Here is a 15204-nt window from a genome sequence, read left to right on the forward strand (position 1 = left end):
AGGCTTATTATTTCTCAAATCTTAGATTTCTATACTTTTTCTGCTGAGAAGTCACGGCCAAAATCGGTTAAGATCAATGGAAGTGGTAAAATATTTTCTCTCTCATAAATTCCTCCTCCCCCTGCCACCACTTAACACCGTTTGGGGATCGTTCACAAGGAACAGTTGAGAAGAGAACACCGATTTGGCTTCGTAGTTCTTTCATGTGAAGTTATTTAAAATCACTAAACTAAGCTGCAGTGCTCTGTGGCGTAGTGGTTAGCGTGCTGGACAATTCGCATTATATTTTCACGTTCACGCCGACCTACCGTAGTCGTTTTTTTTTTTTTTCCTAAACAACTGGAATGGACTTTTCTTGGTGGCCAAACTGTTAACATTGCAGATGTTTTTTTGTTTTTTTTTTTCACACTTTATTTTCCTACTTTTACTCATGACTCCGGGTTTGATCCTTCCTACTTACCTACCATAACATTTTTTTAAACTCCCCCCCCCTGTCCCGGAAACAAATACTCGTCAACGCCGGGTACCCCCGCTAGTATATATATATATATGTGTGCCAATGGCATTCTCCCTATGTGGGTTGAACTGGCTTTCCCCAAAGGAGGAAGTATCATAGGACTATAAATTCACAAATGGTCCCCTAGTCACATGTATATCGCAGTCATTAATGTTAAGTTTTTGCAATTCTTGTAAGAAAATGTTGATACATTCCTACATACAGTGCCTAGTATTCCCAAATGGTCAGACATCTGGTACTAACCAGGCTCAGCATTGCTTAACTTCAGTGATCTAATGAGAACCAATGTGTCAACATAATTATTCCATGTTGTGTCGTGTGTCAAATATATGACAAATCTATGAATCGATGCTGTTCTCAGAACCAGATCATCAGTTTGTTAATGAGAGCAACTGAAATTACCGCTACCTGTTGAAATATATAGATTTTTAGTCAATGTTGACTCCTTTAGATCAGCCGTGTTCTAAATATGGTCATGTATACTAACAGAATAATCTAGAGAAAGGCATGACTCCTCATCAGACATGGACAATAATTTACTATCGAGAAGTTATCTTTTGCCTGTCGGATAGTATTAGTTTGCATGGAGACCCATTGAGGCAACTAACAGGTACTACCACTCCGGGTCAGAGTGGACCTGGGAGCAATGGTAATTATAGGGTGGCTCCGCACTCCCCAAAGCCCACAAGCTGGGGCCTCACCACTGGATATAGTTTAAGGTCATATCCAGGACCTCCATTGAGGGACTTTTACCCTCTGCAGGGGGGCAGTCGGCGTATTCTAATGCCCCACCGACAGGGCCGAAAACTTTCTTTGGAGAAAGTATTTTATTAGTATATTGAAATTATATTTAGATGTAGATGAGTTATTCATACAAAGAAATGTTAAAGCTGATATTCATTGCAAGTTAAAATAATCAAAACGAGTTGATATGCCGTTTCGCAGACAAAATCAAAACTGGTTAGGATGTATAAAGGGAGATAATCCTTAATTTCCTTCTTCCCCCCCCCCCAAATCACAGAAAATCAAAACTGGATATTTTTAATGGATTGCATGATGTATAAGGGGAGATAATCCTTAGTTTCCTTTTTTTCTTTTTTCCAAATTATCAAGATTCTTTCTTGTTTTATTTTGCAGCGGACGAGAAGACGCTTCCATCAGTCTGCCAATGCTCCGAGATTTCCAAGGTCCTTATCCCGATGCTGCCAATTGGACAATTGATGATGTCGTCAATTTTTTCAAGTCAGCGGGTTTTGTGTCACAAGCAGAGGCATTCCGAGAACAGGTCAGTTTTTAATATCATTTTTTTTTTTTTCGATTAGATGACATTGAGCTCATCCTTTTGGTTAGGAAGAAAGTGTATTATTTATTCTGATACTAGACTCCATCTTAACTATCCTCAATCTTTAAAGGAGAAATCTCTCTAGACTGAGATAATTTTAATTAAGTGGGGAAAATTATGGCAACCAAAAAAAGGCTTACCCTTATAATGTCCGCATGTCATGTGGAATCAAGATGCCAGCGCGGGAAGAAGGAATCAAGATGGTGCCTCCGACAATTTTAATGACTAGTGATCTCACAAAGTGATGCAAAATCTCGCTGCTTGCCTGCATAAAAGTAGGCTGCATGGAGAACACAGACAGACTGTTGTAGGAGAATCTATGGAGACTGTTGTAGGAGTGTTACTGAGTCCCTTTGTTTTCCTGCCTTTCTTTCTTTTTTTTTCCTTTTTGTGTTATATGACCGAATCTAGAGTGCATCTTTTTGGGAAGCTGGATTTTCTCCACATTAAAAATTGATCTTGTGTCTAACTCTGCTCTTGTGGGGATGTAAATAAATAGGGACATTAAACTTACATGTTTGCTTGTCTGAGAGACGTTATTAATGCCAGATGCAATGCAGACACCCAATGCATGGAATACCATTCAATGGAAAACCAATATTGATGCTAGTTTTGTGCTTATGTTAAGCTTGGCTGAATTATCTCTCTTTGATTTAGCACAAGCGTATTTGCCGTGTTATGGTCGTGCTAACTAAATGTACGACATAATCACATTGACACATCAGTTCTCATTAAATCATCGAAGTTAAGCAACAATGAATCTGGTCAGTACAAGATGAGTGACCAATTTGGGAATTACAGACATTGTATGTAAGAGGACATTGACATCTCCCTGCAAAAGTTGTAAAAATCTAACGTTGTCATCACCACTATATATAGATATACATGCGACTGGGGGGGGGGGCTTATGAATTTCATACTCCCATGAAACTTCCTTCTTTGGAGGAAACCGGTTAAACCCACATAGGTATAGTGCCATTTCCATTTTTGTTTTTCCATAACAAAATAATGAGAGATTATTGTGAAGATTTTAGCTATTTCTAGTGTTATTTTCACCTTTATTTCCTCTATATCTATCTGTATATCTATCTTTATATCTATCTGTATATCTATCTTTATATCTATCTGTATATTTATCTCTATATCTGTCTCTATATCTATCTTTATATCTATCTCTATATATATATCTGTATATATATATATATCTATATCTCTATATATATGAGGAACGTTCCAAAAAGAAATGCCTCTTATTTTTTTGCCATCCTAAAAAATAAGAGGGGATTTGAAATTGTATTGTCATGATGACCGAACTTATGCCTTCATGACCTGAAAGTTTCATCTCTCTGTTGCATATATTGACAGTGTGAAATTCTAAGAAAGCAACCCCTGTTATGAACGTGCATCAGAAGCAGAGACACGTCATTAAATTCATGAAAAAAGTGCTTTGAGAATGGTGGTGACTATGTAGAAAAGAATTCTGGAGCACAAAACGTTTTAATGATACCACTCCCGTCTTTGTAGTTCTTCAACTTTTTTAGTTAAAAAATTGGAATCTGTACATTTAAAACGACCCTCATACATATTAATCTACTATATAAAGGACAGTCGTGTGTGTGTGTCTGTCTCTCTCTCTCTCTCTCTCTCTCTCTTTCGAAATCCGGTTCCAATAAGAATGATTCTGACACTGTCTTAAAGGACAGCGACTCGGGTGGATACTCCGTGAAATTTAGAACAAAATATTCATTTTTCTACTTCTACAGAATCCGATGGGGGGGGGTTATGTAAAATCGCCCCTTTCTAAACGATGTCAACATCTGCGCATGTGTGAACTCTTGGATACGTTAAATACATAAATTTGCATCGTCATGTAATAACTAGGGCTAGGACAACAGCATATTCTTTTCATTGTTTTGACTCTCGAGTATATATCCGTTGATATCTTATATGCTTTTATATAGAGTGATGTGGTTCTTGATTGATTAACTGTGTCGATGTCGGATATATACTCGAGAGTCAAAATAATGAAAAGAATATGCTGTTGTCATAGTCCTAGTTATGACCATCACCGTAGCCAAATCGGTTGGAGAGTTGTCTCATAACAATTAGTTTTTGCGTTTGCACGCTCTTTATTTTTAACATATTTTTGAAAACGTTTATTTCAGTAAGCTTTTGCATTTAAGCAGAGTTAAAAGATTTTTAAAAGATTTTTTTTGTTTTTGTACTTTGTACTGAAGATAAAAATAACATTAGGAATAGCTAAAATCTTCATAATAATCCCCAATCACGTAATGCAAAAAAAAAAAAACAAAAAAAACACACACACACTATCAACTTACCCACATTAAAATTTGTACGGCTCGTTGTTCTATTATTATTGCTGAGTGACAACATGAAAAAAATGGTTTTACGGATGATAGATAAATTAAAATGACGGATTCGATTATCGATTATCAGTAATTACTGGGATATTCTGAGATAAAACTCCCAGACTTATACAGTAAAGTTCTGTAAATTTTAAAGACAATCTGTTCAGCTGTTTCGGAGTCTATAAGGAACGAACTTACACACACATAGAAACAAAGTTATTTATATAATTGTATATATATATATATATATATATATATATATATATATATATATATACAGTGATGATCATATTTATTGGCACGGTAAAATAAAAGTTAAATTTTGTCTAATAAATTCTAAAAAAGGGATTAAATTAAAGAAAATAACAAAGTATATTATGTATTTTTAACTGGCCTTTCCGATGCAGCAATCGGATTTTAGAAAAAATAAATAACAAAGGAACAACAAACATAATTGCAAAAAACCCTTGTTCAAAATTATTGGCACGGCTTTGTTTTTCTTTTAGTATCAGTATAATATCAATCAATTTCCGGTTTACGTGCTTTCTGAACTTTTTTATAGCCATATTATGCTTGTTTAACGCTAATTCAGTGAATAATTTTTTTCAGATAATTTTTAGATAGCGATTTATTTAAACTATTATAAGTGACTAAATTATAATTTTCAATCGCCATGGTTAAAACTAAGGAACACAGCGAAGACGTCAGGAAGCTTGTTGTAGCATGCCATACCAATGGGGAGGGCTATGATAAGATTTCAAAGAAGCTAAACCTTCCCAAATCCACTGTTAGAGCCATAATAAACAAGTTCAAATCGCAAGGCCACGTTATGAGTTTAGAGGGTAGAGGGAGAAAAAGGATTCTTTCCCCAAGAGATGAACGGAAAATTGTTCGACAAGTAAAACAAAACCCAAGGATCTCTGTTGGGGAGATTGTTGATGAACAGAGCACCTCTGGAGTGAATGTATCTCGACATACAGTTGGTAGAGTTTTGAAGAGAGCTGGTTTAAAAGCATGTCGTCCGAGAAAGACTCCCTTATTGAAGCCTATGCACCTGAAAGCAAGGCTAGCCTTTGCAAAACGTCATATTGATAAAGATGTTGCATTCTGGAAACGTGTTCTATGGACTGACGAAACGAAAATAGAGTTATTTGGCCATAATAAAGTATCTTATATTTACAGAAAATCTGGCGAAGCTTTCCTGCCTAAGAACACCATACCCACAGTGAAGCACGGTGGAGGCAGTTTGATGTTTTGGGGATCCTTTGCTGCCTCTGGACCAGGGCGACTTGTTAAGGTCACAGGTAGCATAAAAAAGGAAGATTATGTTAAAATATTGGATGAAAACCTGAAAGACTCTGCTAAAGAGCTCTCACTTGGTCGTCGTTGGTGGTTCATGCAAGATAATGACCCAAAGCATTCGGCTAAACTGACTAAGAAATGGCTTGAGGACAATCATATTAATGTTTTGGAGTGGCCATCAAAAAGCCCAGACCTTAATCCAATTGAAAATTTATGGAGAACATTAAAATTGAGGGTAATGCAAAGGAAGCCTAAGAATCTTATTCAATTGGAGGATTATTGTCAGGAAGAGTGGGCTAAAATTACTACTGAAGAGTGCAACAACTTGGTTGTAAACTATGAAAAGCGACTGAGGAAGGTAATCAAGGCCAAAGGCTATACAATTGATTATTAAATAAATCGTGCCAATAATTTTGAAAGGGTTTTTTGCAATTATGTTTGTTGTTCCTTTGTTATTTATTTTTTCTAAAATCCGATTGCTGCATCGGAAAGGCCAGTTAAAAATACATAATATACTTTGTTATTTTCTTTAATTTAATCCCTTTTTTAGAATTTATTAGACAAAATTTAACTTTTATTTTACCGTGCCAATAAATATGATCATCACTGTATATATATATATATATATATATATATATATATATATATATATATATATATATATATATATATGAATGAAAGGTTGAAATGGGATTATTTAATAAAGCATGATGTATTAAAAAGGCATGATAATTAAATAATTTTTTTTTTGTTTCATTTCAGGAAATTGATGGCAAATCTTTATTGCTAATGAAGCGAAGTGATGTCCTGACTGGTCTCTCACTTAAGCTAGGTCCTGCACTGAAAATGTACACTCACGTCCAGAATCTCCAATTGGTCGGACAGAGCTCTTTTGTTAGTGGAATAGGACATTAAAACCATGCACCATATTTTCGAGGGTGGGAGGGTCTATATTTCATCCTACATCTTTTATTTTCATCCATCCCATTCCACAAAAAAAAAATACATCATCATCAACATCAAATCTACCTGGGTCTGACATGCTTCGACAGAGAAAAAAAATGGAAACTGCCATTCTCAGGAAATTGTATGCATTGTAAATTATCATCATCATCATCATCATCATCATCATCATCATCATCATCATCATCATCAATCTTCGGATGCTCTTTAAGAAAAAAAAAAGTAAAGAAATGTCTACATGCATTTTGAATCTGTATGAGCATTCGAGTGTATATATATATATATATATATTAAGGTATGACTTGAAGAGGACTACAGATTGTGAGTCTCCTTTTTCGTCCTCTATAATATCACTAATCAAAAATAAAATGTCTATAGGATAAAATATGTAATCTATGAAATCCATTGGAAATAAAAATATTTAAGAACATGTTTTATGTCTGCCAGTTATTTATAATGAAACAAAATTAAATATTTATCTTATTAAAACTCATTTTGGTTTGCTCTACTTTTATTATATATATATATATATATATATATATATATATATATATATATATGTAATGTTATGACCCTTTAGGCTGTGATCATAGCGTAGTTAACTGTGGCAAGCGGGGTCAAGGGTCAAAATATTATTATTATTGTTATTGTATTCTTATTAATTGATTTGAGCGACGGATCGTCGCTGGATCAGTTATTATGATTAGAAGAATAAACAAACTGGGGAATAAATGATTGACGTGTGAATTGTAAAAAGAATGCGAAAATAGAAAATAGATGTAAACATTCTTTTAAATTTGGATAAACAAATAACTAGATAGAAACATTAGGTTGGTCTGAGACACGTAATTAGGTGACGTAAGAGAACACGTGATGTAGTTAATTTTTTGAGAGATGAGGATTGACCACCAAAGCAGACAGACGTCTAGACAAGAGTGGACAGACAGCTAGGAGCGGGCTGTATGAACAGAAGATATAGACGAACTGCAGATCCTGTGAAAACCAATTGAGACAACTGTAATAAATTTATATTATAAAAATATAAAAAGTTGTTTTAATGGTTTCACAAATAAGAACAGATGTCTCAATTATATGGTGCTGATCACTTCATGGTTCGTCACGTAGCAGCGGGAAGATACAGAAGAACTCTTCAAGAAAAAAGTATGAAGCATATATTATTCTTCTTACATATAAACTGTAAAAATATCCTGTGTGATAAGTCTGATACAACATGACTCGGTTTTCACGTCAATATCATGTCGCCTGGCAACATCCATACAATTTATACATTTATTATCTGTCTGTTAAAAGAACAATATCTTACATCCACTAGATAACACATGACACATTTTAATATATCATCTCCTCCAATATACAAATATACAACATATATATATATTAGCAGGTCGCTAAGTCGTAAAATACTTAAAAATGATATTTTTTTAATTTAAGCAGATTTCATACTTATTATTATAGGATCAATTTTCTATCAATTATTGATTATTATATTGTACCATATATATAGTAGTGATTTCAAAAGTAAAAGAAAATATGAGTTGAGTGTCATCAGCTTGAATCGAAACCAAAATATATAGTACTCTAGCCTTAGTTGTTACCGTTTGAGCTATAATCAGATAATAAGAAAATGTTAAAAATGAACCGACTTTAACACATGAATGTATATTTGCGCATGCATACAAATAACAAGTTTAGTCGACTTACACCTACCAAGTATCAATTTTTTAAATTTTTACCCTTTTTAGCAATTATTTTTATGAGTTAAAAACTCAGAAAATAACGATCCACAAAAAATGCAATCATTTGGTCCACCTTGTGCCACTCTGTGATCTTGTGTCTCAGGGGAGATGCACTTTGATAAAATACAGACAGACAGCACACCTGGCCATACACCTCATCATGCATTTTTGACAACAACTTTTACTGCTTCAGCTTCACGACTACCAACATACACCAACACTATTGTGCATAATAGTTGCAACACACATTTCAAATACAAACAAAAAACCTACAAACACATCAGCGATCCACAAAGCCATCTGCAAAATTAGATATCAAACTCACACACACTTCAGACCTACACTGAGATAGCACTTATACAGAACTAGAAAAATCAACCAACAACAACCCTTGCACCTTACTAAATTGTCCTATCAATAACACAGACTTATGCAGTCGCACATATTCAGTGTATCAAATACAATATGTGATATGTAAAGAATTCTACATAGGTAGCACAGTTAGGCCATTGCACATACACATAAAGAGCACACTATAACCAAGGCGTCTTCATTCCATAAACACCAGTCTCACAATCATAAATACATGTGAATAAAAATACTAGCCACAGAAATATACCTAATAAATAATGCTAATAAAGAAATTCAACCCCAAAACTCCTATCTTTACATCATCAACGCTCTGATCCCCATCTGGCATCAATTGAAATGGATGGCTCTCGTCTAGGAGAAGCACCATGTTTTGACAAGCTTCTGGGTTTGACCTTCACTCCTGATATGAAATGGAACACGTACATCAAGTCTGTTGCCAAGGTCGCTGGAAAGATGGTGGGATCCTTCTACCGCTCCAGAAGATATCTCACTACTGATGCAATTCTCTATCTATATAAAAGCCAAGTACGTCCAAGGATGGAATACTGCTGCTATATCTGGGCAGGAGCTGCTAAAAACAGCCTATCCTGCCTTGACAGAGTAAAAAATAGACTTCATGGCTTAGTGGGGGATGCCCTTTTCTCTTCCCTGCAGCCTCTCTCCCACAGAAGAGACGTTGCAAGCCTATCTTTGTTGTATTGTTATTTCTATGGCAGATGCTCGTCTGAACTCCAATCTCTCGTCCCCCCTCGCCAATCTTTCACAAAAAACACCCGTCTAGCTGAATCCACTGTCAAAAATTTTCCCTACTCTTTATCTGTGCCTAAATCAAAACGTAGATTCCATGAACAAAGCTTCTTTCTTAGAACTGCACGCCTATGGAACTCTGTTCCGTCTGCCTGCTTCCCACCTGACTACAACCTGGATGTCTTCAGGTCCAACGTAAACAATTTCCTGATGAACCGTCCCCTTAAGTAGACACTTTATTAAATCTCCACACTAACATACTATACTTGCAATAACCATTATCCCTGAGTGGCTTCCGGGCCTTGATAAGTGGTGACCACCTTGTAAAAAAAAAAGTAAAAAAAAAAAAAATAAATAAACAAGATTGAAGCTAACTTGCAAAGTCCTTATATAACTATACAAACACCAACAACACTTTTAATATGCCTTCACTATTTATACAGCAAAAACCATTTATCATACATGGTGTGAACGGATGCTGAAATATCAGCTGACACACAAAATTACATTTCACATTCGTATTTGACACGAACAGGTAAAACTAAAACCATTCAACGTAAGATAATTAATGTTATAACATAAGATATGTAATAACTAAATAGATAATAGAAATCCATGATGTAATTAACCACTATTACGTCGTCGTTATCTATATAATCTATATATTAGGTACGGACAAAAATGGGCGGACAACGATGGGGGGGGGGACATAGTTTTTAAAGCTGATTTATTATAATTTTTTTTGTACGTTTCCGACTACTTTTTGATTGTATTCGAAAGATTAAGGACTAAACTTAATTTCCAAAAGGATAAAAATATTTGTACATGTGAAAAAAAAAGTTATGAAAAATGTTTTCACGGCGAGCTACCCAATTCAGCTAAATTTTGAAGTTAAATAAATTCATTGTAAAAATCCTTTCAAAGATTAATATTAGTTTTCTGGGTCTATTTTAAAGATAATTAGCAAAATAAAATCCTAAGATATTGAATTAAATTTTAAAAAAAAACAAAACATCTTGTTTGTACAAAACAAATTAATTAGCCCAAAAGCGAGTGATTCTGTCATTCGCAAAACGCAACAAATTAAAATTTTGTAACCACGGAAATTACGAAGGCTCAAAATTTCGACAAATAATTATGTATATAATTTATATATCTATAAAAGTGAGAATGTGTGTGTGTGTGAGGGCACTTCTAAACCTATATACTCAACGAATTTTTGATCTATACACATAAAATTTGGAATATAGAGAATTCATAAATATGTAACAGGATCCCAGGCGATGCCGGAAGTCTTGCTCAGATAGATGAGGATGAGAGAGGATGATGCAGTGATAATGGTAGAAATCGCCCTAAATTCTAGACCCAAAACTGAAGAGCCAGTGCTCAAAACAACGAGATATTATAAAAAGGCTGACTGGGAAGCCATCAGAGATCTTATCAGAGATGCCCCATGGGGAAATATTTTTTCTCTTCCTGCTGAACAGTGTGCAAATGAGACCACTGAATGGCTCAAAACAGCAATTGAAGCACATGTTCCCATGCGGAAATTTTATAGCAAGCCCCACTCTCCCCAATGGTTTACTTCAACTTGCGCAACTGCCATTGCTCAAAGGCAGCATGCATACCGCAGATTTAACCAACATAAGTCCAGTACAAACAAACAGAAGTATATAGAAGCTAGAAGTAATGTTAAGAAAGAAATAGTGACAGCTAAGAGAGAATTTACTGAAACCACTAAAAAACGCATCGAAGCACAAAAATTAGGAAATCGTGACTTCTGGAAAATCTACAACAGTGTAGTAAATAATGGGCAATCAACAATTCCCCCACTAACCAACAATCAGGAGGTTGTTTGCTCAGCAACCGACAAGGCTAATATGCTTGCCAGTCGGTTTGTCTCAAACTCCACACTGGACCTTTCCAACCACCCCCTGCCTGACTTTCTTTTGCGGACAGACACCACACTAGACGATCTAAAAATCACCTGCTCAGGTACACGCTATCATAAAAAACCTTGACACTTTAAAAACATGTGGACCTGATCTCATCCCAGCTGTGCTGTTAAAAAAGTGCTCAGCCGAAGTAGCTCCAGCTCTCTCCAAAATCTATAACAAATGCCTTAATGAATCATGCTTTCCGGGCTGTTGGAAAACTGCTTCTGTGCTACCAATATTCAAGAATTCTGGCGAAAGAACTGACCCATTAAATTATTGCCCCATTAGCCTCCTCCCACTTTTCGCCAAAATATTTGAGACAATAATTAACCATGCTCTTGACCGGCACCTTACAAATGCTACACTTCTGACTGACAAACAATATGGATTTAGACAAGCCCGTTCCACAGCAGACATCCTCACTGTAATCTCTGAATGTATATACCATTCACTGGACAAAGCGGGGGAGGGCAGAGCGGTAGCTCTAGATATATCTAAGGCTTTTGACAGGGTATGGCATGAGGGTCTCCTCAGGAAAATTAAATCAGACGGTATCACTGGTAGAATACTTAACATAATTAAATCCTTCTTAGATAAGAGAAAAATCCAGGTTGTCCTCGAAGGTCATACATCTAAACAGTGTGATATAAATGCGGGAGTGCCTCAGGGGTCTATCCTTGGGCCTCTATTGTTCCTAATATTTATTGATGACCTCCCCGACAAACCTGCCTCTGAGATGGGTATATATGCTGATGACACCACACTCTATAACAGGCATGACAGGAAAAAGAATGAACACATAACTAAAGAAATGGCAAAAACACTAAAAGATGACCTCCAATCTGTAGTGGAATGGAGTACATAAATGGATGGTCACATTCAATGCTGCCAAGACTAAACTGGTTTCCTTCAATAATTACAAGAAACCTTCTCTGCCACCAATAACAATGGCCAGTGATTCCCTGTCTGAGAGTACATCTTTCAAACTGCTTGGCCTAACGTTCACAGGAAACATGAGTTGGAACAATTACATTGAAAACATTGCCAGGGCCACTGCGAAAAAGGTAGGCTCTCTCTACCATGCTAGAAAAGTACTGACACCTGAAAGTATCCTGTACCTCTATAAGGCCACCATTCGCCCATGTATGGAGTATTGTTGTCATATTTGGGCTTCTGCTTCTGCTATTAGTCTCTTACTTCTTGACAGGGTTCAAAAGAGAGTCGCAACCTGATAGGTCCTGAACTGTCATCTAAGCTTCAGCTGTCCCACCAACGAAATGTTGCATCCCTCTGCTTATTCTATAAGTATTTTAATGGTGAATGCTCTGACGAACTGCAGACACTTGTACACTCAAAATGTAAATACCCTCGACAAACCATAACCAGCAGCTAAATCCCACCCCTACACAGTGGAGATCCCTAGATGTAGGAGAGCTTTCTATTCCAGTAGTTTTTTCCCCAGAACTGCTAGACTTTGGAATTCCATTTCGGCTCCCTGCTTCCCCAACTGTACTGACATGCAGAAGTTCAAGTGTAACGTGAACCGACATCTTACTGCCCAACTCCCTACATAGTACCCCTGATGCTTATGTCCCTGATAGTAGCCCCCTACACCAAAGTGGCAATGTGCCTTGTTTGGGGTAAAAATATAATAAAAATAAATAAAAATTTTTAAAAAAACTACCAGTCAGGGAAAGGTGTGAGTTGATCGTCACAAACAACAAAAAAGAGTCGCCAACCTGATAGGTCCTGAACTGTCATCTAGGCTTCAGCCTCTGTCCCATCGACGAGATGTTGCATCCCTCTGCCTGTTCTACAAATACTTTAATGGTGAATGCTCTGACGAACTGCAAACACTTGTACCTCCCCGACGTAACTACCCCCGACAAACCCGACAAGCTACTAAGTCTCATCCCTTTACAGTAGAGATCCCTAGGTGCAAGAAAGCCTTTTACTCCAATAGTTTGTTCCCCAGAACTGCAGATCTGTGGAACTCCCTTCCGGGATTCTGCTTTCCCAACTGCAATGATATGCAGAAGTTCAAGTGTAATGTTAACAAACATCTTTCTACTCATCTCCCTTCATAACGACCCCGCTAATTAAGTCCCTGATAGTAGCCCCCTGCTTCAAAGTGGCACTGTGCCTTGTTTGGGGTGAAAATTGAATTTTAAAAAAAAATTAAAAAAAGGTGTGAGTTGATCGTCACAAACAACATTTAGAATATATAAAAAAAAAAAATAGACAAATAAATACATTATTGACTTAGCATATGTTTGGTTGGAGAGGAGAGACAAGGAGAGAGAATGGGGAAGGGAGTAAGACAGAGAGGCAAAAATAGAGAAAGATGGGGGCATAACTGATAATAGTTTCTTAAAGAAAAAATGAGTTGGAAAGAGAAAGAGAGAAAAAAGGAAAAGAAAATTGAAGAGGGATGGAGTTAAGATAGAGAAAGAAAGGGGAATTCATGTTGTATAGAGAACGTTAATACAAAGGTAACGATGAGGGAGAGAAGAGAGAGAAGGAAGAGATGGAATGATGACAGTTATACATATTACAGTTCTGTAGATTCTTATATATTAACGAGAGAGGATGATCAGTTCTTTTAACACAGAAGAGGGGAGTTAATCATCACTTATGATGGCGGAGGGGGACACATTACTTGGAAGGGGGTTATACAAATTTCATATTAAGATGATTAACACATTTGTTGAATGACGACACGGAGACAAACAGTTACAATTCGATCGAAATGATGATTGTCATTAGGAATTCACATTGGTTCTACATAGTTAAACATCTACCCCTTCGCCTCTGAGGGGACCCTCCTCTGACCATGTCAGCTCTTTCCGACCGACCCTGCTGACTACTCGAACCTGTCGGCCCGACTGTCTCCTGTCTGACTAATCTGCTAAACCTGGCTTCTAGGATTGAGAATCTCCCTTTCTGCTATGACGTCATATATGGCTCTAAACGTGATTGACTCACGTGGCTTAAACATACGTTTCCAAAACACACTTCTGCAGACAAAGAATTCTAACCAACCTATTTTTCAATATTTTTAAATTGCATTGTTCATTATTTTTTAGCTGACCTTTTTTATTCAATTTCCATAAAAGAATGAACAATTAAATTCTTTTTACAAACAAACAATATCTAAACTATTTTATGTGAAAATTTAACAATGCGAAAGTCTAACATTCCATTTTCTGAATCTATTTCTGAACTTTGCTTACCAGGTTCGAGTCTCGGCTTATCCTAATCTCATTTTCCACTTATCTAAAGTTCTTCTTACTTACAGGAAAAGGGGACAGCCCTTTTTCCTGTAGCATTAATTCTTTTTCCTGTAACATTCAGAGGAAAAGAGAAAGAGTAATATCCGAAGGATGGAATAATGATCTCAAAGAAATGGTGATTGGAATTAGAGTTTAATAAAAAAAAAAATTGTGTTTTTAGAAATAGAGAGACTTCGCTTGTTGGCCTTGAAGAGAACAATTCAGCTTTTGGGCTGCAGCCCAAAGGCTGGAGGTCCTCGAAAGAGTAAGGGGAAAAGAAAGACTTTATTCCTCTGACAAAGAAAATTAATTGAAAAGTTTGATTTCAGTTGAAAGATTTTGCACCCAGAAACATTTTTTTCTTACATCTAAGAGAACCTCTAATTTAACTAACACTTTTTTTGTGTACGAACTGTATCCAAAATGATTTTATGCAATAATTATTTTTGTTCATAAAAAAATGATCTTGAAAGTTATCATTTTTTATTGATCACATACTGATTTGAGAGTAACACAGTTAATTTCAGCACTGACGCCACAACCAGCCTAGACTACACCAAAGGAAGCGATACATCAGCCATTAACCAGGGCATCTGCAGGAGGAACTCCAAATCGCAGCATGTGAC

The 15204-nt window shown here is 36.2% G+C and overlaps 1 protein-coding gene and 1 long non-coding RNA gene across 4 annotated transcripts in view; one reads left to right on the top strand and one right to left on the bottom strand.

Annotated features, from left to right (window-relative positions):
- LOC145280133 (uncharacterized) overlaps window positions 1-6923 on the top strand; it is a 212855-nt gene extending 205932 nt beyond the window's left edge. Inside the window, exons 7-8 of the mRNA XM_080131900.1 lie at window positions 1655-1802; window positions 6293-6923. Of these exons, the coding sequence (XP_079988026.1) occupies window positions 1655-1802; window positions 6293-6445 (301 nt within the window). The 3' untranslated portion in view covers window positions 6446-6923. The remainder of the gene's footprint in view (window positions 1-1654; window positions 1803-6292) is intronic.
- Window positions 1-15204, bottom strand: part of LOC145280135 (uncharacterized) — a 90674-nt gene that overhangs the window by 53026 nt on the left and 22444 nt on the right. The gene's annotated exons all lie outside the window — the stretch shown is intronic.

The sequence above is a fragment of the Euprymna scolopes genome, chromosome 7, assembly GCF_053919585.1.
Source record: "Euprymna scolopes isolate OS-2025 chromosome 7, ASM5391958v1, whole genome shotgun sequence".
NCBI lineage: Eukaryota > Metazoa > Mollusca > Cephalopoda > Sepiida > Sepiolidae > Euprymna > Euprymna scolopes.